The 26,834-nt window shown below is 35.6% G+C and overlaps 2 protein-coding genes across 2 annotated transcripts in view; one reads left to right on the plus strand and one right to left on the minus strand.

The window, feature by feature from the left end:
* LOC5569026 (putative phosphatidate phosphatase) overlaps positions 1 to 26,834 on the plus strand; it is a 63,691-nt gene that overhangs the window by 31,477 nt on the left and 5,380 nt on the right. The window contains exons 3-4 of the mRNA XM_001658234.2: positions 5,484 to 5,590; positions 5,666 to 5,710. Coding sequence (XP_001658284.1) covers positions 5,484 to 5,590; positions 5,666 to 5,710 — 152 coding nt within the window. The remainder of the gene's footprint in view (positions 1 to 5,483; positions 5,591 to 5,665; positions 5,711 to 26,834) is intronic.
* The window catches only part of LOC110676395, a 151,522-nt gene continuing 130,434 nt past the window's right edge, over positions 5,747 to 26,834 (minus strand). The window contains exon 5 of the mRNA XM_021844123.1: positions 5,747 to 6,642. Within this exon, the coding sequence (XP_021699815.1) occupies positions 6,597 to 6,642 (46 nt within the window). The 3' untranslated portion in view covers positions 5,747 to 6,596. The remainder of the gene's footprint in view (positions 6,643 to 26,834) is intronic.

Below are 26,834 nucleotides of genomic sequence, written 5' to 3' on the forward strand. Positions count from 1 at the left end.
AAAAATCCTTAATAATTTTTAAAAAATTATAACCTAGAAACGGTTTGTCCGATCAGTTTGGTGTCTTCCGCAAAGTTTAAGGTTATTGTTGGGACTATCTGGAAAAAAATATACACTGTAAAAAACATGTTGCAATTTTTTATATTTCGAAAATAAAGCTTAAAAATCAATTTTCTCAAAAATTGTTTTTTTGATTTTTTTATTTTTTTTTTATATGTTAAAGTAGACAAAAAATGAAGTCTTTTGCACAGTGGGTCAAGATAGAGAAATCATGGACAAAAAAGTTATGATTTTTTTTTTAAAAGGTGAATTTTTGAAAATGTTCATAAGGCGGCGTCCACTAATTACGTAACGCTCTAGGGGGAGGGGGGAGTTGGCTTAGGCGTTACGGCTCATACAAAAATTTATAATTTTTCATATAAAAAGCGTTACGGACGGGGGGAGGGGGTCCAAAAATTAGACATTTTAGCGTTACGTAATAAATGGACGCTGCCTAATAAACTTTTTAAATATTTTTCAACTCGATTTTATGAAAGTACGCAAAATTTACAACAAAAAAGGTATACGGGAAAATCAGGCTAACTTTTACCGTTTTAAAGATACAGCGATTTTAATTATGATATAATTTTCAATTTTCGGTCATTTTCGAATGTTTTTCGAGGCTCATAAGCCTAGAAATTTGTTCATTGTCTGAAAGAGCAGATAATTTTTGACTAAAATGTTTAAAAAAATGTTGATTTGGTAATTTTTCATGGTATGAGGCGAAATAAAAAATGTGCCCTGTAAAATGATTTATTTATTTTTTTAACGAAACACAACTTCAACATTCAACATTGTGATATTTCGATATGTAATTATCAAGAAAATATGGAACAAAATGTTAAAAGTTAAAAAATAACAAAATAACGAATATAAAGCAATCAATACGTGAAATATCAGTTGAACTAGGATTTGCAGATGAAAATCAGCCTAATAAACAATTTAAAATTTGCGATTTGTGTCGTTTACAATTGGCCAAAAGAACAGCATTATCAAGCAGTGATTACTTATCAAGTAGTGAAGAGGAAGATGTTTGCATGGAAGAGGAAACAATAGAAGCATCAGCATCAGCAACTTCAATACAGTCAACGGATTCCAATATGAATATTCCTAGTCAGGAGTCATTGGAAGCAACGTCAGCAACTTCAATAGAATCAACGAACTCCAACTTGAATGTTTCTAGTAAGGAGACATTAGAAGCAACGTCAGCAACATCAATTGAGACATTACGAAAAAGTAAGAAATCTGTATCAAAATAGGACGCTCCATCATTGCATAAGAACATGAAATCAAATGCTTTCAGAAAAAAATTCTTTATTTTATCAACTCGAGAAACATCCGAAAACAATCAAAAGTTTAATTTTAAAATCGCTGTATCTCGGAAACGGTAGCAATTAACAAAATTTTCTCATATACCTTTTTTGTTGCAAATTTTGCGTACTTTCATAAAATCGGGTCGAAAAGCATTCAAAAAGTTTATTTAGACCATATTAAAAAATCAACCTTTTTTTTTTAAAAATCATAACTTTTTTGCCCATGATTTCTCCATCTTGACCCACTGTGCAAAAGACTCCATTTTTTGTCTACTTTAAAATATAAAAAAAATAAAATAAATAAAAAAAACGATTTTTGAGAAACTGGATTTTTAAGCTTTATTTTCGAAATAAAAAACAAATTACAACATTTTTTTACAGTGTATATTTTTCCAGATAGTTCCAACAATAATCTGAAACTTTGCGGAAGACACCAAACCGATCAGACAAATAGTTTCTGAGTTTTAATTTTTTGAAAATTGTTAAGGCTTTTTTTCTTAGGCCATTCTCAAAAATAACGCTAGGGTAAAAATGGCGAACCGATGATGCAAATTGGCATTCTTGGGTATAAAGAAAGCATATGCCAAATTTCAGCCAAATCAAAAAATACAAAAGTAAACCGACATTCGAATTCGTTCCATTTGATTAAATATTTACACTCAAGGATTAAATATTTACACTTGGTCTTTCAAAATATTAAAAATTATGCTTGATTGACAATTTTTGTCGAGTAGGTAAAGGAACTGAATTTGGTTGGCCAAATTGATGAACCTTTGTTATCTATAATCAAAAACGTTTTTGAGGACCCCCCGATTTTTGGCACTTCTTGATGTACTAATATTGCCATAACACAGATTTTTTCCTACATCATCGTGTATTAGGAATGAAGAAACATAGATGATTCATTTAGAAAAAAAAAAATTTTGGGGACGATTTTTTTGAATTTCATCGAGAAAAAAAACACAAGAATTTCTTGGTGTTCGGAACCAATTTTTTTTTTTAAGTTTTCTTACCATTGGAAAAATGAGTCAGCTTTACATGATATGTAAGAATCAATAATGTGTGTTTTTTATCAAAAGCCATAAGGAAAGTAAAAAAATGTTATCATGTATTACATGAAAAAAGCACATTATATATTTTCAGTATTAATTTGTTAGTACACTTATCGATGTCTTAATAATTAGTATTTTTTATTGGTGTGAGATCTAACAAATTTAAGAAATGAATTATTTAGTTTTTCATGTATCTTTCTCGCTTAATTTTAGATTTCATCCAAAAATCATTGGTAACTAAGTGTGTAGCTTGTTGTTACCAGCAGTATGCGGTGCCACCATCTTTTTGAATCCAACATGTTCTAAGCAACCGTTGGATGCTCAAATGCATATCAATGCGGATACTCAAATGATCTTGGCTGCTGTCAAATTCATTAGGGGGGATTAGGGTTGCCATATACGTGGTTGTTACTGAACAAACGATTGGATATACAGTAGGCCGTCCCTTATTTTTCGAAAATGCGAAATGTTATAAGTTCGTCATTCTAAAGTGCTCGTTTTAGTAAGGTGGCTTTTCGTACTCATGCTGCGTGCACTAGAGCAGCGAGCTCGATTTTGCGCACGGGGTCATTTACGCTCAATACCTTCAGGGCCGTTGGGGGACCACTTAGTGTCCTCGTACGGATTTCAAATTTTTACCTGATTTTTTTCTTACCAAAACGAGCACTTTACAATGACGAACTTATAACATTTCGCCCTTTCGAAAAATAAGGGACGGCCTAATATACAGTTCACACAACATAAATATGATGATGAGAAGGTCCTACTCTATCTCCCAGTGGTGATAGTTTTTATCTCGGTCCATTCATTCGCTTAGAATCACCGGGCTACACACTCGGTTACCAATTGGTTTTTTAGGGTGAGATCACAAGTTATGCTAGATTTGAACTGAATGTCCTTATTTATTCTTGACGTTGGTGTGATCTGAATCGCTGTGTGACTATAGTATGAATTATCATATTTTGGCGCAACAATGCTCAAATGCAGCCATGATAAATCTTGAATACTATGGAACATTTGTAACACACTAAATGGTAAATGATCATTTTAGAGCGTTTCCTTTGTTTCCACAAGCTTTGAAAAATAGCAAAATGTTTGAAGAAGTTCCTTGTCATATATGTATTCTAAAATTTTTCCACGATTTTTTTGAAGAAATTCGCTACAATGTTGTCTGTAATCGAAATTCGGAAATTTTCTCTCGATTTATTCGACAGAGTTATAAAAAATGCTTCAATTAATTCGTTTTTTACCTCTACTTTAAAATTTTCAATGAAATTTGGTCGGTAAGTGCCTTATGAACAGGTATTTCGCTTAACATTCTATCACGGGTTTTTTTATGGAGTTCATGTGTTTGATAAACTACGAGTTTTCGTTTGAGGTTATGGCTTTCAGTCTTGAATAAAACTCAAAAACGGATTTTTGCTTACATCCGACGTTTCGGACACATGTATTGTGCCTGCCGAAACGTCGGATGTAAGCAAAAATCCGTTTTAGAGTTTTATTTAAGACTGAAAGCCATAACCTCAAACATCAACACAACAGTCGTACCTCCAAGAAACTACGAGTTTTCTTCCGACTAACTTATACCAAGCTAATACAGCGGCGATTCGCTGGTTGGAACACGACTGCCTTCCATCTAGCAAATCCGATCCGTTAGTTAGAACGACTGACAACTGGTGAAAATGCTCCACACTAACGCATCTGGAGAGCAAATCGTCACGAAACGCACATATACATACGCATTTGTTCTATATACGGAGACTGCAATGCAATGGTACTCAGACGTCAATGTCAGTTTGACATTTTTTGTTGACATTTGAGTGCTTTTTAGTTGGAATATTTTCCAACCAGCGAACATCCAACCATCGAGTCATTCCATGTAGCGGACCCCCAACGAGCGAATCCCCACTGTATTCGTAAAAAATGAGACGTTAAATCTCTAATGTGCCTTATTTTTGACCATATATGGCAACCAAGTCTTATATCAGATGTATGTAAACTTGTAAATTATCATAAGATAAATAAATGAACTATTATTATCAGACAGATAAGGGGTCATGCACAAATTACGTCACGCTCCAAGGGGGCGGAGGAGGTCAAGCCAAGCGTGACAGCCTTACAAAATTTTCGGAGGACTCATACAAAAAAACGTGACAAAGGAGGGGGGGGGGAGGTGGTCAAAAAAGTTGAAATTTTGCGTGACATAATTTGTGTACCATCCCTAACTGCTAATAAATTGTTCAAATTACTGCATATATCTCTACATTCGAAATTCACTCAATATGTAGGTTGATTAATATCCACATGGAACGTATGTTCATTTCTATTCATTTTTATGGCTAATATTTGTAATCACTTTTTGGTCACTATTTTGAAGAACATAAATACGTTTACTTAAATGAAATATGCTATTACTTGTCCCGAAACAACCAGCAGTTCATTCCACCGAATTATGTTCAAATAAGGCCGAACTTCTGTTACTTTTCAAACAACCGTCTTGTCATATTAATTTTGGATTTATTTATGACCCTCTCTAATAACTCGTTACGCCGACTCTGTCACCGGCAATGCAGACGATTTATGACATCATTCGAAACTCCAACCAAAGTTCAGAATGGGAGCATGTCTCAAAACGCTCCATATTGAATTTTTTTTTCAATAGTTACACCGAATTCAGGAGAACGAAAATTTTCCATGTTCTTGAAAATAACCTAATCGACGACGTACAAAATTGAAGCTCTATTACACCAATTAATTGCTTGGAAGTGGCGTTATGTCCCTCTCTCCCCTGCTACCTGGTTCTGTTTCCCATTTATATTTACTACCGCTGCTGTGAGGTCAGCTATTCTCATATTTATACGACATAGTTTGACGAGACAGGCAGCTTAACGAGACAATGGAGCACTTATTCGTATGAGTCTCAAACAACCCGCAACGTCAAATATTGATAATAGATAAGCACAAGTTGCGGCAACCTGCTGCCACATTAAAATGACTCGCCGGTAAGCCGGTAAACTTATTCTCACTACAAATGTAAATTTAAACAACATATTTTTCTTTTTTATTTCTACCGTTGCAGTTGGGTTCCCAATTTTGATCTTTTTCCTCGTGGGCCAACCTTATGAGCGAGGATTTTTCTGCGACGATGAATCACTCATGCACCCGTTTCACGATTCGACCGTCACGGTATGTTAATTGACCAATAATCGTATTTTCACACAATCAGCAGAGTCATGTATTATGTTTGCTTACGTCTTCCAGAACTGGATGCTGTACATCATAGGCATAGCTGTGCCCATATTGGTGGTAAGTAACGAATGATAAATGCTTAAAGAATACTTCACTTATGGCTTTATTAGATTACTGAATTGAAGATTAATCTAATGGAGTAATAAGTAGTAAAAGCAAGATAGATAGCAGCCAACAACTTCCCCAACTAACCAGTTCTGAACGTAACATTATCTACTGATGGTCGAGTCATGTTACATCTCCGATGGTGGCATGGCAGAATGCGAATACCCTTAGATAAAGCGGATCACGACTTCCTCTAACCGCCGCACGACGTATGGCATAAGACCATCAATTCTCAACTAAAAATATAGGATCCTTTTTATTAAGACTCATAATTTTATTTATTGAAATCGTTTGATTTAATGAATTTATTCCAAAAGACAATGGTCATGCATGAAAATTATCACTTATGTTCAAATTTATGTACAGCTACTACTTAAATTGTGGTATCTTTAACTCAGTGTATGAAAGACAAAAATGAAATGGTGTTCGTAGATCACATAAACGACTTGTTTTTTAGTTACGTAGAATATGAATATTTACTGAAAAAAGAAACGATTTTTAACAACTACTGTGATAATTCAACAATTTTATAGTTTTAAAGTAAACCTGGAAACATATTTTTAACTTTTTTCGAACTTTTGAAGCAACCTTTAGCGACATACTGTACCGTTTGAAAACCTCTGCTTCAGACGCATTAAGCCGTCCACACAAATTTACAGTAGACCCACCAGACTTTAAGAGCCGGGCAAATGATCCACCCGGCAGACAGACAGACAGACAGTTCTTTTTGTAATAGAGCCGATCAGAAGTGACTGCTTTGAGCTGCTTCCTAGCTAATCCCCTCTCTGGAGATGCACTTTCTCATATTCCGACAGTTTTCTTCCTCTAATCGGCATCTTCACGCTTTAACGTCACTTTTATCGGCGAAGAAGAACAAATGAAAGCTGAAAGTAAATAAACACGACTCATTAAAGAAGTGAGCGCTAAGTGAGCCGCATGCGTGTAGCTGAACCTTCTGAATGATGCGGGCAACTGTAACAGTGGCTAACAGATCGGGTCAAAAGTCGTAGAATGGGATGAATTGTTCATTGAAATTTGAATTAACGACGTGATGTGGGGATACGAAAGTTCAAACTCTGTTTTGTCGTATGTTTGTATTGCGAATTTAAGCAGTAAAATATGAAAACGAGTGTATATGAAATACCATATAAAGGTATATAACAGTAACATCATAGAACTGCACGAGACAAATTAATATTGACTGAGAAGAAAGAAGATATTACATACCATGTTCATACGAATTGCCCGGACGATTTGAATCCCGGACCGTTTGGGATAAAACGTCCAATGCAAAACGTCAAAAAGACAAAACGTCGAATCATTCATTTTTTCGAAAGAGAATCATTCGTTTAAGACATTTTTGTTTCCTTCCTATCATAATCTTTCGACGTTTTGTGCCTTTGACGTTTTGTGCCTTCAACGTTTTGTCTTTCGATGCTTTGTCACCAAACGATCCCGGACACCGGCCTTAATTCACCCAAAAACTATTATTTCGAGTACACTTTTATAAATGTAGCATGTAAAAGACGTCATAATTATGAATTATAAGCGAAAATATCTTTCCAACAATACCATTAAAGGCTCCCCCAGATCTACGCGACTTTTTACGGCGACAGCGAAAAAAAATGTCGCGATTTCGTTGTTGTGTAGCTGCAAGCACTCTTCTATGGAACCATCTTGACTGACACGACGCGAATCGCTGCATAATCGCGTCGCTGTGGCTTAGACGTGCTCATCAAACAGTGCATGCAGCGAAATATCAGAGAAATCGCGGTGATTGTCTGTCGCTGTCGCCGTAAAAAGTCGCTTAGATCTGGGGGAGCCTTAATAGGGGTTCCTGGGGTAATATGCACCACTTGAGGAAAATGTGCCGAAATGAACACTAAACAACATGTATGTAGTGTTTTTATATACGAATCTAGTTGGTTTGGGTTCACCCTACATGGTGTATAGCGAATTTGCATCATAATTATATTAGATTGTTGAAAAATTTAACATTTTTCCAACACTACTTTTGCGTGAATTAAGATTGATGCGGGGCACGATGCACCGCTTCTTGGGGCAGAACGCACCACAACATTGAGGCAAGACGCACCTAAACAAAGGGGTATGATGCACCACAGCATTGAGGCAAGATGCACCATCGTGTTTTTAATGTTATTTAACTTATCGTAAAAAAACGAGTTTTGGATGATTTTCGTCTACAAGATGATACAATAGTGCATAAATACGTTAGTAAAGACTTCAAATGACCTAACTTTTATGATTGTAGTTTATTTTGGAATGGACCATTCTGCCCCGACCAATGGAGTGCATGTTGCCCCAACCGGGCGCTTAACAGAAAATAGAAATCGTTGTATTATTTCGCCAAATCATATCATCAGCAACTTACCCAGTCTCTAATCATCTGTTTTATGGTGAAAGGTTGTAAAAACTCTCAGGGTGTCAACAATTTGCATCGTTTCATCAATCCGCATAGTGTTTTTCTCTCAAAACTCGTTTATTTCAGAGAAATTGACAACCATGTATGAGTTTATGGACAAAATGTCGAAAGGACTAAAGGTCGGAAATTATTTGCTTGGTGGGAATTTGTTCCTTCTTTGAAAATATGTTTTCGACCTTTTGCCCCTTCTTTTTTGTACTTTGTCATAGATTCGAATATCTTCGTGCTTGCCACTCTATTCAGGGTAACCAACATATTTTGGATCCCTATATTTTAGACACCCAGGACGCAGACAGACGTTCAAGCAGGAACAAATTTATTCAAATTTGTTGAATAAATTCTACCATGGGGCCATCTATGGAACAAATTGCTACAGCACAGTGACAGTTCGTAAAACCACGTGGCACCGACTGCTCGCTTACCACCCAGTCCACCACCCACGAAAAAATCAAAACAATTACTCCAAAAATGATGCACACAATTGTAATACTTTCACGCCTATTTTAATAAGTAATAAGTAACGATCACTCAAGGACATTAATACTAGCTTGAATCTGTGAGTCAATTAAATGCCAAAATCTTATAAAAATTACAATGGATATTATTAACTTTTAACTTGAGAAATTAAATCCAAAAGGGAACATTACTATTCAAGTGCAAGAAAGGTGCATCGTTTTTAACGTTGGGCACTTCGGCTGTGAGAACGGTTGTGTGTCATGCTGTCAACGAAGAGTGATCGGGGTGGTGCACTATGGGCGATCAGGTGGCCAATAATCGAAAAAATGACTTGTTCTGATAAGTTTTTACTATCTATTAAGAAAATACTGGAATATCAGGGCAAAATCTTTTATATTTTAAATAATACAGTATGTCAAAGTTAGAGTTTTTAAGAAAAATGAAGAATTCAGTGCAAACACAAGGTACACATTGAATACAATATACTGCATAATCGTAATATTTTATACAAATCTTTATACACTGTCCGAAAGCTTAATCAAAAAGCTATCTTAGAAAAATAAAATAAAATGAAAATTCGTACTTTAGGTCGGAAAAATGCGGGGAATGCACAGAAAAAAATATATATTTGATTTTATATCGAAATTTTACACATCCCATACTTTTTTGTCCTAAGTTGTCCCAGGCTAAAATTTATTTCCAAGGAAACTTTAAGGAGTAAACTAAAGGATCGTGAAGAATTTAGCTGCACAAGTTTGCACTTTTTTAAATTACGAACTTTTTGAAATTTTTCAATATTTTTAACCATTTTCTATTAAAAACAGCTAAAAAATAACTCAGAGAACAACTGATTATCGCTATCATTTATATCATCATTTCTATGTAAGTTCTAACATTTACAATGGTTTGCACAACGTTAATCGCATAAATGGCTTATATGCATCATTAGTAACAAAACTTATTACTTTGCTATAGGCAAAATTAGTCTCGAAAACTTGTTTTTGAAAATAAAACATCAAATTTGTATCACAAAACTCATAAATACGTCATGAGATGGAAAAAATATGTTTGGCCGCCAGTCTGTATGGGAACCGCCCATAGTGTGTTGGCGGGACGCATACGCCACTAACGCCATCTGTTAGCTTATTGCCACTTGGCGATTTGTGGCGGCCTTGTTTTTACACAATTTGCTGAGTCTAACTTGAACGTCTGTCTGCGCCCTGGATATTTAAAAAAAATCAATTCAATCGGTTTATCCATGCAGCCGTTAGAACAATTTACACACTGCAAAAAACATGTTTACATTGATGAAAAATGCCATGAGAAATCGAGGTTTCCCTGAAAAAATAATTGAGTGGATAAAAGAGATGCTATTTAGAAGAAAAATATTAGCAGTCTAGGAGATTCAATTGTAAAGGTCCGTGGGGGGGGGAGCTCTCTCTCTCTCTCCTCTTCTCTGATTATTGATGACCTACTTATAAAACTAACGCATCAAGGATTCGAAATTATTGGGTTTGCAAATGTTATTATTATTATAGTCCACGGTAAATTCGATAAAACTGTTTCCGAGCGAATGCAAATAATACTCAACTCAACTTTAGCATGGTACAATAATGAAGGATTAGGTATAAATCCAGAAAATAGTACCGTGTACAAGAAAATGTAAAATCTGTATTTCTGTTGTAAAAATAGGATATGATAAACTATCTCTATCTCTGAGTGCCAAATTTGTAAGTGTTATGTTAGGCAGTAAGCTTGTGTGAAATAAGCAATAGACATAAAAAGCAAGATATGCTTTCTGGGACTACAAAAGAAACTTTTGTAGGAAATGGAATCTGAAACTGCATCTGAAATACGTATCTATTTTTTTGGTGGGAAAAAAACAAAACAAGTCGTCACTCAAGTTAAGTTAAATAAGCTACAAAAGCTTACTATTATTTCAGTTGCTGACGCAATACGAAACGCCCCTTGTACGCAATGTTAAATTTTCTTCCACTTCATGACTATATACAAATGGATGCACTTAAGAGTGTTATCAGACTCAGAAGGTCTATAGATTGCGCTGATAGTGAACTGAAAGGACATATGACTATATTAAATCACTTCAAAATAAGTCTAGTGTACTTTGTGAACGAATATTACATGTGGAAGCGTAACTTTTTTGATCATCGTTTTTTTTTTGGTTGCTGATGAACTCGCAAGAATTGGGACACAGGAGGACCAATTTTTCGATCTGGATCTTTTTTTCGCTGACGGTTCAAAGCAAGATAACGTAATAGGGTCAGGAGTGTTTGGCCCAGAGGTAAATGTATCTTAAGCACTGGGAAGTTGGCCAACAGTTATTCAGGCTGAAATTTATGCCATTCTTGAATGTAACGCAACACTCACGTAATGAGTATAGTTGAATTCGAGAAGCATTACAATATTCTGGAATTTTTCTAATATTTTAGTTTCGTAATATTGAATTTTATTATGTTTAGCGTTTCGGGCTCAATGGCCGCCCGAAGTCCAAATCCGGCACTGCGGGTGTTCAAAATACAAGTTTTCGAAGTTTTTTTTTTTTTTTGATATACATGACCGTATGAGCATTTTTATCTCACACATACTTTTTTCTACATTTTGTTTGTTGTTCTTCTTCTTCTTTGAACTAAATCCCCACTGGGATACCGCTCAGCGTAGTGTTCTAAGAGTGCGTTTACAGTTATTAGCTGAGAACTTTCTTTGCAAAATTTGCCTTTTTAGCATTTGTATGTGCATATCGCACATGAGAGAATCATCAATTAGCATAGAAAGCTCAGGAAATACCTGTAGAATTGTTCATAGCACTTTCAAAAGCTGAGCAGCAAACTTTGTCTCTTCTTCTTTTTCTTCTTCTTCTTCTTGGCATTACGTCCTCACTGGGACAGAGCCTGCTTCTCAGCTTAGTGTTCAATGAGCACTTCCGCAGTTAGTAACTGAGAGCTTTCTATGCCAAAGTTGCCATTTTCGCATTCGTATATCATGTGGCAAGTTCGATGATACTCTATGCCCAGGGAAGTCAAGAAAATTTCATTACGAAAAGATCCTGGACCAACCCAGACACTTTCAGCATGGCTTTGCTTTGTAGCCACGCAAACCACTCGGCTAAGGAAGGCCCCAAACTTTATCTCAGTGAAGACGAAAAGCCAAAAGAAGAAAAATTCGTTTGTACTTTTATAACATACAACATATTACGAGAGTGTGATATGAACAGTGGAACAGCTACCCTATATTTATTCGAGCTGTGCGATCTTTATGTCCAGCCTACATCTCTCTCTCGTGTTGAGCACGCTTGATTATGGTCGGATTTAACTGATCCTCCGGATGATTTATAGTGCAACCAAAAGCGAAATGTTCGTCGTCCAATCCCCTCCCTCCGAATCCCTCTAAGATCGAGAGCCGAAGCGCTAATGACAGGAACGGCGATAGTGGCACAATCGTTTGTTATGATTCCTTCTACAAGATGTAGTTTGTTTTCCCGGCTCTTTGCACAATGATGTGCAGAGTTGCAGCCACGGAGAAGATGAAACGCATCCGACATGTGTTTGTGCTTGCTGTTTGCCGTATTTTTTATGATAAAGACCGTACCTACGTACAAAACATCGGTATAAATCCTTTTGAGCCGGCTTTGTAGCGTATTTACCGAAATCCGAGCAGTGTCTATGAACCGTAGAATGAATGCGACGTTCTCAGTAAGGTTTTATGCTCAAATAATCCGTCAAAACAAACATAGAACTACTAGCTAAATAGACACCACGAACGGCAAGCTTGTTGCTTCATAGCGCGTTGCTTCTGTGCAATATTTGTCCGTGGGATCGTTAGCAGATTTGTTCTGCGTGAGGGGGAATGGAATCAAGCATTTAATTGAATAACATTCATCAGGTCATAAGAGCTCCAGTTCATGCACTCTCTCTGGTCTGCTTCGAAAGGTTCTTGAATGCGGTGGTATGGGGTCCATTATTTACAGTAAAATTATAAGCCTAACTTTCATATTGTTTTTACTATGAAAACAAACATTTTTTTGTGATTTCTTTAGAATTAAAAAGCCACTACAAAAATTATACAATACAAAAAAAAATATATCGATTCGATTCAATAAAAAAAAAATTATGAATTTTTAAAAGCACTGGTAAAATTAAATCTACTAAAATATTTATAGCAAGCAAATACAAAATAAACATGAAAAAGCTAATAGTAAAAATGCAAAATAATGTTGCCTATATTGTTAAAACTAAATACAAAATAACATCAATTAATCGAGTAACATAGCAGAGTCAATTTTCAAACGCTTCATCTGTTTGTCTGTGCTATATTCGTCGACAAGACTTGCGGGAACTTTAAGTGGATCCGCCTTTCCAGCGGAAATTCGTTGCGCTACATATGCAAAGCGAGCCATCAATTTCGAGGTCGAGTTCCGAGAATAATGCAAAGAAAGATAGAGCTACCAGATAAGTTTCAAAAATTATGGTGAAACGCCTCTACTTTCCGCAAGAAAGTAGGAAACTCCTACACCGTCTTCAGAAACGATCGAAATCAACGCAATAGCAGAAAATCACGCGGTGGAGGTGTTCTTATCGCAATTTCAACAAGAATAAGCTGCAGCTTAGATCCTTCTCCCATGCATGATTCATTGGAACAAATCTGGGTAAAGCTGAATATGCCCGGACTCAGTATTAGCGTTGGAGTCTTATACCTCCCTCCCGATAGAAAGGCAGATTTAACAAGCATAAACAACCATGTCGACTCCGTGGAATCTGTTTTTTCCAACTTACGACCAAACGATCTTGCTTATCTCTTCGGTGACTACAACCAATCAAGTTTACGCTGGAACACAACGCCTAGAACAAGTCCAACCATAGATGTTATGCGGTCTTCTATGTCCACAGCGTGCAGTAGCCTCCTTGATGGTTTCTCTCTTCACGGTCTGATTCAAATCAACCACGTACTCAATCAGAATGAACGTCTTTTGGATTTGGTTCTTGTTAACGAAGCAGCCTTTGGAAACTGTGCACTTTCGGAGGCCATTGAGCCACTCTGCGCTCTTGATAATGATCATCCTGCTTTAGAGTTGGATTGTTATCTGCCTAGACCTCTAAAGTTTGACAACGTTTCGTATGAATCTGGTTTTGACTTTCGCAAAGCTGATTTTCACGGCTTAAGCGAAGCACTACTTCGATGCGATTGGCGATTTTTAAATGCTGCGGGTAATATCGATGCTGCTGTTGACAGCTATACAAGAATGATGCAAACTATCTTGCCCGATCATGTTCCATTACGCAGGCCACCCGCAATACCTCCGTGGAGTAACTTTCGTCTTAAAAACTTGAAACGGAAGAGATCCAAAGCGCTTCGGAAATACTGTAGAACTCGTTGTATTGTTGCCAAGCAGGCCTTAACCAGAGCAAGTAATAAATATCGACTGTATAATCGGCTTCTTTACAAACGTTATGCTATACGAACGCAAAATAATTTACGCAGAAATCCTAAACAATTTTGGAATTTTGTAAAATCGAAGCGCAATGAGACTGGTCTACCATCAGAAATTTTCTTGGGCTCGTCGCATGCCTCCTCTACTCCGGAAAAATGCAATCTTTTTGCTAGGCACTTCCAAGGCGCATTTAATGAAACTACAGCCGACGATTCGCAAATTGACATTGCCTGTAGAAACACTCCTATCAATGTATGTGTGCTTTCGATTAGTAATATCACAAGTCAACAGGTCGCTGCTGCGATAAGCAAAATGAAGTACTCCACTGCTTCAAGTCCTGATGGAATCCCGTCCTGTGTATTGAAAAGATGCTGCAATGCCTTAAGCCCAGTGTTAGCTTCTCTGTTCAATATTTCGCTACAGCAATGTCGTTTTCCGTCCAGTTGGAAACTCTCTATCATGTTCCCCGTATACAAGAAAGGTGACAAGAGAGACGTTGAGAATTACCGTGGAATTACATCCCTATGTGCCAGCTCAAAAGTCTTCGAAATCGTCGTTTATGATATGTTATTCGCTGCCAGTAAAGATTATATTTGTACCAGTCAACATGGATTCTACCCAAAGAGATCTGTTTCTACAAACCTGGTGATTTTCGCTTCACATTGTATACGGAACATGGACGATGGGCTACAAACAGATGTGGTATATACTGATTTCAAATCTGCATTCGATCGTGTAGATCACAACATCTTGTTAAAGCGACTCGAGCTGCTTGGTGTATCTTTCAGTACTATTTGCTGGCTTAAATCGTACTTAACAAATCGGGAACTACGTGTAATGATTGGCTCTGAAAAATCAGTTGCATTCAACAATTTATCTGGCGTACCACAAGGAAGCAATCTCGGACCCTTACTATTCTCGCTCTTCATCAACGATTTGTCTCGTCTACTACCTACAGGATGCAAATTATTTTTTGCCGATGACGTAAAAATATACTTAACAATCAGAAGTTTCGACGATTGCATTAGATTACAAGAATTGTTAAATATCTTTGTTGAGTGGAGCTCAATCAACAAGCTTACCTTGAGTTTACACAAGTGCAGTGTTATATCATTTCATCGCAAACTTAAGCCCATGATCTTCAATTATACCATCGACAATCATAACTTGGAGCGTATTGACCACGTACGGGACTTGGGCGTTATTTTGGATACTGCTCTCACTTTTCGCATCCATTTTGAAGACATTATTTCCAGAGCTAATCGACAGTTAGGATTTATCTTTAAAATCTGTGATGAATTCAAAGATCCTCTGTGTCTCCGTTCACTATACTGCGCACTTGTACGATCACTGTTGGAATCCAATGTTGTTGCCTGGTGCCCATATCAGTTGACTTGGATAAACAGAATTGAAGCTGTCCAAAAGAAATTTATAAGGCGTGCACTTCGCTTTCTGCCCTGGCGTGATCCGGTGAACTTGCCTCCGTACGAGCATCGATGCCGTCTCCTTGGAATTGATACACTGGTCAGCAGAAGATCCGCACAGCAGGCTGGATTTGCAGCGAAGGTGATACTTGGAGAAATAGACGCACCAGAAATCCTGTCTCAGTTAAATTTTTATGCACCGGAACGAATCCTGCGACAGCGAAACTTTTTCATGGCTGGAGGCAGTAATACGGTTTACGGGCAACACAACCCGATCAATGCCATACAGACGGTATTCAACGAAGCATATGAATTGTTCGACTTCAACATGACTGCAGCTACATTCCAGAGAAGAATACTGCAAAGGGGTTCCCATGGAGCATGAATGCAACATTAGATTCAACAAACAGACTTTCAGGCGAGAATATGTCCAATAACTTAATGTTAGAAAAATTTAGCTACATGTCTCTTTCTGTTTTTTTTTTTCAGATGCTGACGGAGAATACCTCTGTATATTTGCAATACTTGACTCATTTTTAAATTGTATGTCCTGTTACTTAATGTGTTTACTGTATTTTTATAAGTCATGTTATTTTATGTAGAAAGATATTTGAAAAGATGCGGGGTTTTTACGTCTTTTGGAGACTGGCCACAATTTCTCCTAGTGTCAACTCCCAGGGACTTTTCCCCACCACCTCAATATTCATTAAGACAAAAGTCAGATGAAGGAAATAAAATAAATAAATAAATAAATAAATAAATAAATAAAAGAAAACGTGGGTCAACGAATGGTTTCGAAAAGACGAACAATAATGTCTTTTTATTGCATTGATAAGCCGTTCTTCTGACTTTTGGGTTGCAATCAGACCCGCGCGCCCTTTTTTCTTAATATGTCGAAGAAAGTCTGAAAATATACTGCTATCTGCTGACAATAGCGCTATATAGCTATTCCTCAACGTAGAAAGTGGAATGAAGAAATATGACGCTAATAATAAGGCTAACGCTGCGGACAGACATGCGTCTAATTGAATTCATTAAGCTAATATAGGCCTTAAAAGATTGTATGCATCCGGCCGTAAACTCTTCAATAATTTTGACCAGAAGAAGAGAATTCCCCTCGTTCACAGTATTGTGTGCACGAGTGGAATTCTCTTCTCTTCTGTTATTGGATATTCCAATTATAGAAAATGGTAACATGAAACCTCTCATTTACATTGCAAAGTTAAGTTAAACAGAAATTTTAACAATTTGAACCATTCGACTACAATTGGATAATAAAAGTATTTTTTGACAATCCTTCAATAAACAAATAAAATCTAATGTATTTATAAGCTGTAGTTGAAGAATCTGCAAATAAAGATATTTAAATACGGAAATTCAGATCTTGAATATTATAATCATCACCAAAATGGGGCTTCCAATGTTACCAATTTAATTTTTCCAGAATTATTTTTCTGTCTGTAAATTCAATTTTATTCCTAATCCGATAAAATTAAATTATACAAAATGTTTCATATTACAACTTGCAGAATGCCACATAAAAACGGCAGGCTATTTTCTGCCATGCCCCCCACAAATCACGTCTAAAAATATTTATCAATAAACATCTAAAGATTATTACAAACTGATGAAGCAACCTTTTATGAATCACATCGAGAGATTTGCAAGATTCAATGTGATTCCAAGAAATTATTGAAACAAGCCAAGCTCAAATAAGCCTGTCATCCTTTTGCAAGAAATGTAAATGATGTGCACTATTTTTGTCCCACTATTGTATATCTCACACACTCACAATTCTTAGAAAAATATCTAACTCTTATTATTTTTTATATTATTTCCCTATTTGGACAGAACCTGCTTCTTTACTTAGCTTCAGGATACTTAAAAGACTCTTATCAAAAACATATATTATATTAATCAATATATTTGCTTTTACCTTACTATGTATATTACTTGCAATATGTCTATATTGTAATAGAACTGCTTGTTCCCTTTGACCTCTACACACGAAAATTAGACATTCATATTTTGCTATAACTTCCAGGGGGTTTCAATCCTCTTGGCTCGCGGAGCTATTTTTGAAATAAAATTGTTGCGCGGAGCACCAGTTCATCATCACCATTACGTTTGAAATACGGATTTTTAACGGCCTTTAACCGATTGTATATTTGATTTTATTTGAAAGTGTTAATTTATTTCGTTATACAAAAATTGTCAATTTGAAAACCCTCTCGCTTTAAAAAAAATAATATTTTTTTTTTTGTATGAGTCGTAACGCTCTAGCCTACCAACATCACCTAATTTATGGATGGCGCCTTTTTATGTTTTGATTCTAATTTTAACTGTTCCGATAAAAACTTATATTTTTTTATTTCAAGCTTAAACTGTGAAAATTATACACATTTTTTAACTAGGGGAAGGGGTGGTAAAATGAACACCTTTAGGAAATCATCTTGTTTTTGATAGAAAAACGAGGAATTTGTATAGTTTTATCCCACAACATCAAAAACAGGGATGTTATCTATACCAGCGACACGAATTCTGACTAAAATAGCTGAATTTTCACATATTTTTGTCGCTAGCAAAAAACGATGTAAATGTTCATTTTAGCTGCACTATGTGGGTAAAATGAACAGCTGTTGGTGGTAAAATGGACATCATGCAAAAAACGTGAGCAAAACAAATATTTCTGAAAATTTTTATTGCGTTACCGAAAATATATCCATTAATGATTGTAACCCATTCAAAAAGAATTCAAAAGGTATCAGATTTGACCTCATATCATAACGATATTCACCTCACTGAAAAACCTCAAGTCTTCCTAGCTAAAAGTTACGTCAGTTCTAATTTTCAAACGTGATTTTCTAAAATCTTAGTTTTCGTTGATATTTTCACTTCAATTGACCTACGTATCAACTTGAACACTCTAATTTATGCTATAAATCGTCCGTGCATGATAAGAATTCATCGAAATTTGTTTTTTCTCGATAAAAGTCAAGGTGTTCATTTTACCACCCCTGTTCATTTTACCACCCTTTCCCCTATATTTGGTTCATCGTCAAATATTTCAAAATTCGTGTCTCAAAAACGGCATTTTTTTGTTAGGAAATTTTCCTACTTTATTTTTAACAGATTTTGAATGTATATATTTCTTTTTAAGCTTTCATCAATGTGTTTTAATGGGTTAATCAAAATTTTACCACTTACGGAAATGTTCGTAATTTTTATAAAACTCGTGAAATATTCATAATTTTGAATCACGGTGTCAAAATTACTATTAATGTCGAAGTTGCGTGCACCTCACCTCGACAAGGATAAGTACCCCGGAAAAACTTTAAGTCCCTGAAAGACACCGTATTCATAAAACTGTGTTTCGTCATCCACTATAACGTCAAAAACATCGTAAGGGACCGTCCATTAATTACGTAAGGGTTCATGGAGGAAGGGGGGTTCTGAGATTTCTTACGTGCCATACAAGTTATTTTTTGTTTCCATACAAAAAATCTTATCACGGGGGAGAGGGTTTTGAAAAAGGCCGAAAATTGTCTTACGTAATTAATGAACTGCCCCTAAGGTGAAGATGAATTGGAACTCTAAATTTTCAAGTGCACAAATTTAGAAACCAAAACAGTGGTCTTAAGGTGATTTCAAGTTCACAGATCTAGAGAACCTGACAACCGTTCGCGTTGAAATTTTGATTCGTTTCGTTGCCATGGTCAGCAGTCATTTTATTTTTATTCATCCGCTACCGTCAGCTCTCACACACAGCACGAGAAACACAATAAAAAAATGTCAATTGAATGTCGTGTGACACGATGACATTTGCATAAATCATAAGTATTACATAGATTTCAGACATATATAAGAGATCATAAACAACAAGAATAATTTGATTTTGCTTGTTATGTCTAGTGTAACACACATACAGTGAAAGCAGCGCCTATTACGAAAAACGACAGAAACAAACAAAACCGTAACGTTTCCTAGCGAAGCTATCGTAGTCAGAGGCATTTAATTGACATTTTACTTCCCGACATTCATTTGATCGCTCAGGTTGTGAATGTTTAAGGGAAACACTGCCGAACATCAGCGAAAACGTGTCGACTACCGTGATTGCTTACAACATAGGTCGCAACTAACGAGTTACTAATCGAATAAATTTTCAGCGCCATCGATTGTTTTGTTCTCTATATTTGAAAATTTGAGGTATATCTTGGTTTGGTATAATCAAACGCGTATTTCAGCTTTGCTTAACTTAGACTGACTACACATATCAATGGTTGCTATTCCGTGATTGACCGAGGTCAGAGAAGATGCACAAAGAATCAACTAGAAGTTCGGCTGGGATTGGCCATAATCTTCTTCAGTGTGCATAATTCAGTGCCTCTATTTATACAGGGTCAATAACGGCACCGGCCACGTCCTTGCAGTCAGGTGGGATTGGGGGAAGGAATGTTAGTGCGTAATATTTGCTATTTGGAGACCGTGTTTGCCTCTGCACTCCACAAAGGTTACTGGGAGGGATGTTTGTTAATTGGGAGGATCGTTGGGTCACAGGATTCACTTTGATAAGCGATTAGACCATGATAAACAATTATTTGTGAGATATAAGGACTGTTCATTTTATAAAGTGGACATCGTGTACATGCAATATCATTAAAATTTATCAATGAAATTGGAATCGGTTTTCTGTACATCGATCGACATATACTGTACAATGTTCTGATAATTAAAAAGCCACAAAAACAATAAAATTTCACACTAATAAGACAAACGTTTAAAACAGTCGATTTTTTGAGGTTATCAAAAACAATGATTATTAGAAATTGACTGAAAAATTCGACAAACTATATTTTTAAATTTCAAAAAAGGCTTGTTCTTCGAAAGCATCATCAATCAGAAGCCTGTACAAAAATATTTGGTAATTTTTGGAGCAACAATTTTCCAGATATAATAAATTCATTTTTCACTGATTTTTCAATAGAAAAATATTTCAAATTCCAATGAAACTGATATGAGTAGAATTTTTATGTTATAGTACTTCCTGATGGAAGTACTAATATAGTATTTATATGGAATATAACCTACGCCTTCATAGAGTTGCTAACCTGGTCCCCACGTCATATTAAAAGCACAATAGAAAAACTAACGCGTTATTTCCAGAAGACTTTCCAAAGCACAATGACAATCATCAAAGTTGGGAACACTGCTGCAATGAAATCGAATTTATTTTCCATGTATTGTTTTCATAATGTGCTATTCTGAGATTACCCATCACAATATTTGGAGAAAAACGTGTACAATTTCCAGTAGATCGATAAATATGCGTTCAAGATTTTAAAAGTATGAGATTTTTCAATAAAACGACCATAAAGGGATAAATTTATACCTAAGAATGCGGTTAAGACTCGCGATATAGCTATCATTTATACATATATAGTTTCATTAGTAATCTAAATCAATTTTTAACACGAGTTTTACTTTACTTTTTTTGCTGAGAGTAAAAGGATGGTATTTAAGAAAGTTTGACCATAAAGAATTAATCACTAGAATGACCTAGTGTCAAAGAATGGTGGAATATTATTGATATTTTTTAAAGCTTTACCTTTAGTAGAATGATAAAAATTATCAACATACAATTTGTTCATAAAAATGAGGATTTTTGTTATGCGGAAAATAATGCTCAACTTTGACGAACAGTTTTTCTTAGAAGTTTTTGGAAAAACTGTTTAGTTCTTCAAGCAAAAGCATTTTGTAAGATTTTATTTTTTCATAACATTGTAGAATAATAGTTGAACGATACACAGAAAACCGATTGGGATTTTATAAATAAATAAAAAAGATTTAGCAAAAACAAAGTGTCCACTTTATAAAATGAACAGTCCTTAAACATGCCTTTGAATATAATATTTTCAATTGATATGAACAATCCGAGTAGAAAAAAATAATGTCGACACTTAAAGTGACGAACCATTCAAAGTTTGTTGAACAAATATCTAAACGCGTCATTCCTACAGCGGTAAGGATGAAAACATGTGTTATCATATATTGGGATTTTATAAATAAATAAAAAAGATTTAGCAAAAACAAAGTGTCCACTTTATAAAATGAACAGTCCTTAAACATGCCTTTGAATATAATATTTTCAATTGATATGAACAATCCGAGTAGAAAAAAATAATGTCGACACTTAAAGTGACGAACCATTCAAAGTTTGTTGAACAAATATCTAAACGCGTCATTCCTACAGCGGTAAGGATGAAAACATGTGTTATCATATTTTACTCATATGAAAAGTAAAAAAAAATGATTGGGTGGACCATCACAGAACACTCTTATACCGACACCTGCAGTGGCAAACCACTCAAAGTTTGTTGAATAAAGTAAAACTTTTGCAAATTTACACTCATAGTGTCACTCAAAGTATTTCTTCAATTACAAAAACAAAGGTAAAACGAAAAGGTTTTTTGGAAAAAATATGTAAAACATAAATAGTTTATAAATAAGTAATTGAAAAATTTACCATAAAAAATTGGTAAATTTGGTTCTCATACAAAATTTGAAAATTCCTTCAATTTTTGTATTAAAATCATTTCATTTGAATTTGTCAAAATACATCAACTGGACAAAATACACCGAAAAGTGAAATTTTTAATAACCATTTATTTCCATGATTTCGTGCATCAAGTAAAGTTAACAAACCATCATTTTCAGTCGATTTGAAACACTTTTGAGGTTTTGTCCGACCCTTGTATGGAGACGCGCCATTGTGCGGCCGCTTATGGCAACAATCATAGAGCGTTCCTTGCAGTGTACAGCAAAATGATGTGGACGCATGGTAGTTTATATTTTAACAAAAAGAACTAATTTCATAAGCTCTGGGTACTTCATCTGCGTGAATTTTTGTCCTGCATGAAAACTATCGGGACTGTCCTACATGAGAACCACGAAGATGAAGTGCGTCAGAGATCAGTGAATAGAAGTAACGAGCAATTAGCGATTGCAAGCAATCACTTCATCACACTTCAGGTGAAACATCTTGGAATTCAAAGATGGCCGCCACTATGGCCGACTTGTGCCCCTACTCACATTTTCAAAAGCACTAAGCTGGAGAAATAGTTGACAAACGATTCTGATCGTCTTATTTTAAGCTTTCTGATAATGCACAAAGCCAAAATGTAAAGTACACTGTTGTTGGATGCTTGCTTTGCGAAATTTGTGCCTTTGAAGTTTTAGTGCAATCTTAGAGGTTGACTCCAAACTGTTTCACCTTAATATAACAATGTACTGTGTAGGCTGTTTCTAGCTTCACCTTAGGCATAAAAAATATGAAAAAATTATAGGTGTTGTTAACTTGCAATTTCGCTTAGGTGATCCTATCTTTTTGAAAAGCCCTCCTAATCACAAATATCCTAAATAGGGTCCTAAAATGTTTAATGAAATCTTATTTTTATTTAATATGACGAATGAGCATGTTCTTGCAACCACTTTAGCATTTTTTCCTGTTCAAATAACGGTTATATAACATTTAAAATTTAATTTAAAAATAGGTTCAAATTTGAACCATGACACTTTAGATCATGTTTGACATTCACTGAATCGGCAAAAACGCCACAGTGGCTCATCTTTTTAACACTGGGGTTGTTCCTATTTGACATTTCGGAAGGGACACGGAAAATAAAATACACCCAAAATTTGAGTTTAAACCAAGGGGTGTGACAAAATCTCAAAAATCAGAAAAAAATGTTTTTTGGTCGTAAACCAACGAAAAGCATTCGAAAATTGAGTAAACATGTGTTTTTGGCCTAAACTCAATCGTTTGGTACTAAATTTAGGACAGGGCTTTAGGTAGGACCCTATTAACTTAATAGAAATCTACTTTTCATTCGTCTACACTCCAAAATAAAACATTTCGTATTGTCTCACAATTGACGTACCTTTTACAAACCTCAACTCCTCGTCGTGAAATGAATAAAATGAAACGTGATGCTGCATATAATTAACCCTTCCCAGAGGATTCTGTAAGGTTACCATCAAGATTCCACTCTACAAGCCCAACTCTAGCGCATAGGTTGAAAAAATAACAGATTACTCACGTTCTTCAGCTCGGATTAAGCCAGTGAGCATCGTCACATGAAGGAGTGGGCTGTGGTTGGCGCTGATAATCAACTCATTGTACGTACTAGAGATGGTCGGGTCTCGGGTTTTCAAACCCGAAACCCGACCCGAACCCGAACCCGACGGGTTCGGGTCGGGTTCGGGTTTGAAAATTTGAAATATTTCGGGTTCGGGTTCGGGTCGGGTTTGAAGGCTACAAAATTATCGGGTACGGGTCGGGTTCGGGCTTACAAAAAGTCGGGTTTGAGTCGGGTTTAGGTCGGGTTTGGTGAGAATTGTGAACAGAGTAACAACCGAAAAGCTTCCATACGCATCAGAAACGATGAATTTACGATCTTTTCAAACTCGGGTTTTATTCGGGTTTTTCTTACAATTTTTTTTTCGGGTTCCGGGTCGGGTTCGGGATTACACAGCAACAATTTCTCGGGTTCGGGTCGGGTCCGGGTTTGCTTTTCAATAGTTGCCTCGGGTTCGGGTCGGGTCCGGGTTTGAAGAAATAAAATAAGTCGGGTACGGGTCGGGTTCGGGTTTGAAAAATGCGAAACCCGACCATCTCTAGTACGTACCCAGGCAATTTATCATTGGATTAGGCGTGCATCAGTATTTTTTTCGTTTTGAGAAGTTTATTAACGAGGTGAAATGTGGGCACCATTCGTTGTCGTCAGTTGATCCTACTTGCGGTTTACCGTCGTGATTGTTTGTTATTATCCAGCAGGAAAAGGTAATGATTTAAACTTTTCTACGCCCATTGGAAACCAATCCTTTTCTGGTAGGAGAAAATTGCAGCGAGCTCTCTTTTGTAATCCACGAGAACGCAGCGCTGTAGGGCAACGCTGCGCCGTGATATTTGTATACATGAACATGATTTATAACTGTCAAAGGCGGTAAATCAAGATCGGGACATTCAACCCCTTAGGACCATATCCAACTGACGCTTAACCTATTATATCCCAGAATATATAATATAGCACTTCAATAACACATGTTCACAAGATTTTAGGTCCAACGAAGTGAGCAGAATGTGATCTGTTTCTAGACGTAAATTTTTTTCTCAATATTTTATTAGTTATATTTTTTGAATCTATATTGCCATGTGTCAAATGTAATTAAAAAGTAATTTGTTCTTTGATAAAAAGTGTGTTTTAGTTGTAATCTGTGGACGGAACTTGCAGTACAGTAAAGCGGGGCAAAGATGCGCACCTATCTTTTCGCAGAAGATATCTATTTAATTAAACGAAGTTAAGCTCTGGCTTGTAGGTCAAATTATACATTTTACATATTACCTTCAAAATGTATTGCCTGATTTTGTATTCCCAGAAAATATTACAATCCAAATGCGAACCTTTGCCTCATGTTGGGGGCAAAAGTTCGCATGTAACGGGGAACAAATCACACTGAACAAGCAACAAGATCAGAGCAAAGTCCTAATAACGGTTCTTTTTACACTCATCTACTTTTCTTATTATTGAAAATGTTACTTTTCCTTGAAATATTTTGCCTCAACTTAGCAATAATATTTAGAAGAATAGATTCTCGTTACAATATTCAATCAAAATCGTCTCAAAATACTTTGAGTATTTTTTCACACATTTTATCCATTTATAGTAATTTTCTTGCTATTTTATTTTGGGTGGACAGGTAGGACATGTACTACGCACAAAAACATCTGGGTTAGTTAAAGGATTGTCCTACCAACGATGCAACAAAAAAAAACATGATCAGCAAAAGGTTGAAAAATAAATTAAATTAACTAAATTCCAGCGAATATTTAATGAAGTTACTGTGCGATGAAACATTTTTCAAGCATCTTCAGTTTCTCCTAAAAGCTTTTGCGATTAGCCGAGTCACTTCGAAGCAAAAAAAACAAAAAACAAATTTATTGATTTTTTTTCAGTTTATCCATTTCTTATCTACAAATAGATAAGAAAATTATAACAACCTCACTGGTTGTGACAGCAAGCATTTTGACATATTTTTGTCAAATTTAGTTGATGTAATTGATTAAAAATTGATATAAATATAAAGGATATTCATATTTTTTTTAATATGAAGGATAACAAAAAATGATCCAATGAATGATCCTAAAGACATCACTGCTGGTAAGTTTCTTATAGAGACTTGGTTTCTATGTTATGCAAGTCTATGAAAAGTCTCTATTTTAAATGGAAGGTCTCTAAAGTATCTATTTTAACCAAAACTGTCTATAAAGTCTCTTTTTTCCTTATTCTGATGGTATTGAATCCTGATACCAAATTAGCAAGCTCCGAAGAAACCTTCAAAGACTATAATGGGTTCAACAGGCTCTTCAAGAATTTCGTCTCAAATTCCCCGATGAAAAGCTTCAGGAATTATCAGAGCGATTTTATTTAGTCAGGCTCTCCTGTGAGAAATCCTTGTTTTTCCAGAATTTCTTCTATAGATTTCTCTACCAATTCTCCCGTAAATTCTTCCAGCGAAATGATGCTTAGAAGAATTTTTCCAGATTTTTTTCTAGGAAACCCTTGAGATCTCCAAAGCAACTACCTCCAGTAATTTTCTCAGGCACTGTTCTATTTTTTTCCGAAACTATCCTACAGTTTCTTCCAGGTATTTTTTGTTTATCCTTCAGCCGAATCTTCCAAAGATTTCAACACAATTTCTTCCGATGAAATCCACAAATTAACCTTGCAAGGTTTAAGCTCACAGATTTATTTTTCAGAAAAAATTTCTTGGCATTTCTATGAAGACATTACTGAAAAAGGAATCTGGAGGCATCTCTGGAGCAATTGTTGAAGGTATCTTTATAGAAATCCCTAGTTAAAATATTTTATATTAAAATCATAAAGGCAATTTTGAAGGAAATATCTAAAAAAATCTTGAAAAATTTCTCAAAGAAGTTTTGAAGGAATTCAGATTATTTCTTAAATATTCTTTAGATAAATTCCCTCTTCAAGGTTCTCCTTGAGAATATCCAGAATTCAACCTTGGAATATCCTTAATAAAATTCTTGGAGTTATTCGCTAGGAAAATCCGTGGAGAAATTTCTTAGGAAATATAATTAAAACTAATTTAGACATTTCCACAGTATCTATATCAGAGCATTTCAGCAAATACTTGAATAAATTTCTGGAGGAAATCTTGCAAAAACACATACAGTGTTACTGTCGTAATATCAAGAAGAATTCTAAAAAAAACAAGTCTTACATCTTT

This window comes from Aedes aegypti, chromosome 2 (genome assembly GCF_002204515.2).
Source record: "Aedes aegypti strain LVP_AGWG chromosome 2, AaegL5.0 Primary Assembly, whole genome shotgun sequence".
Lineage (NCBI taxonomy): Eukaryota > Metazoa > Arthropoda > Insecta > Diptera > Culicidae > Aedes > Aedes aegypti.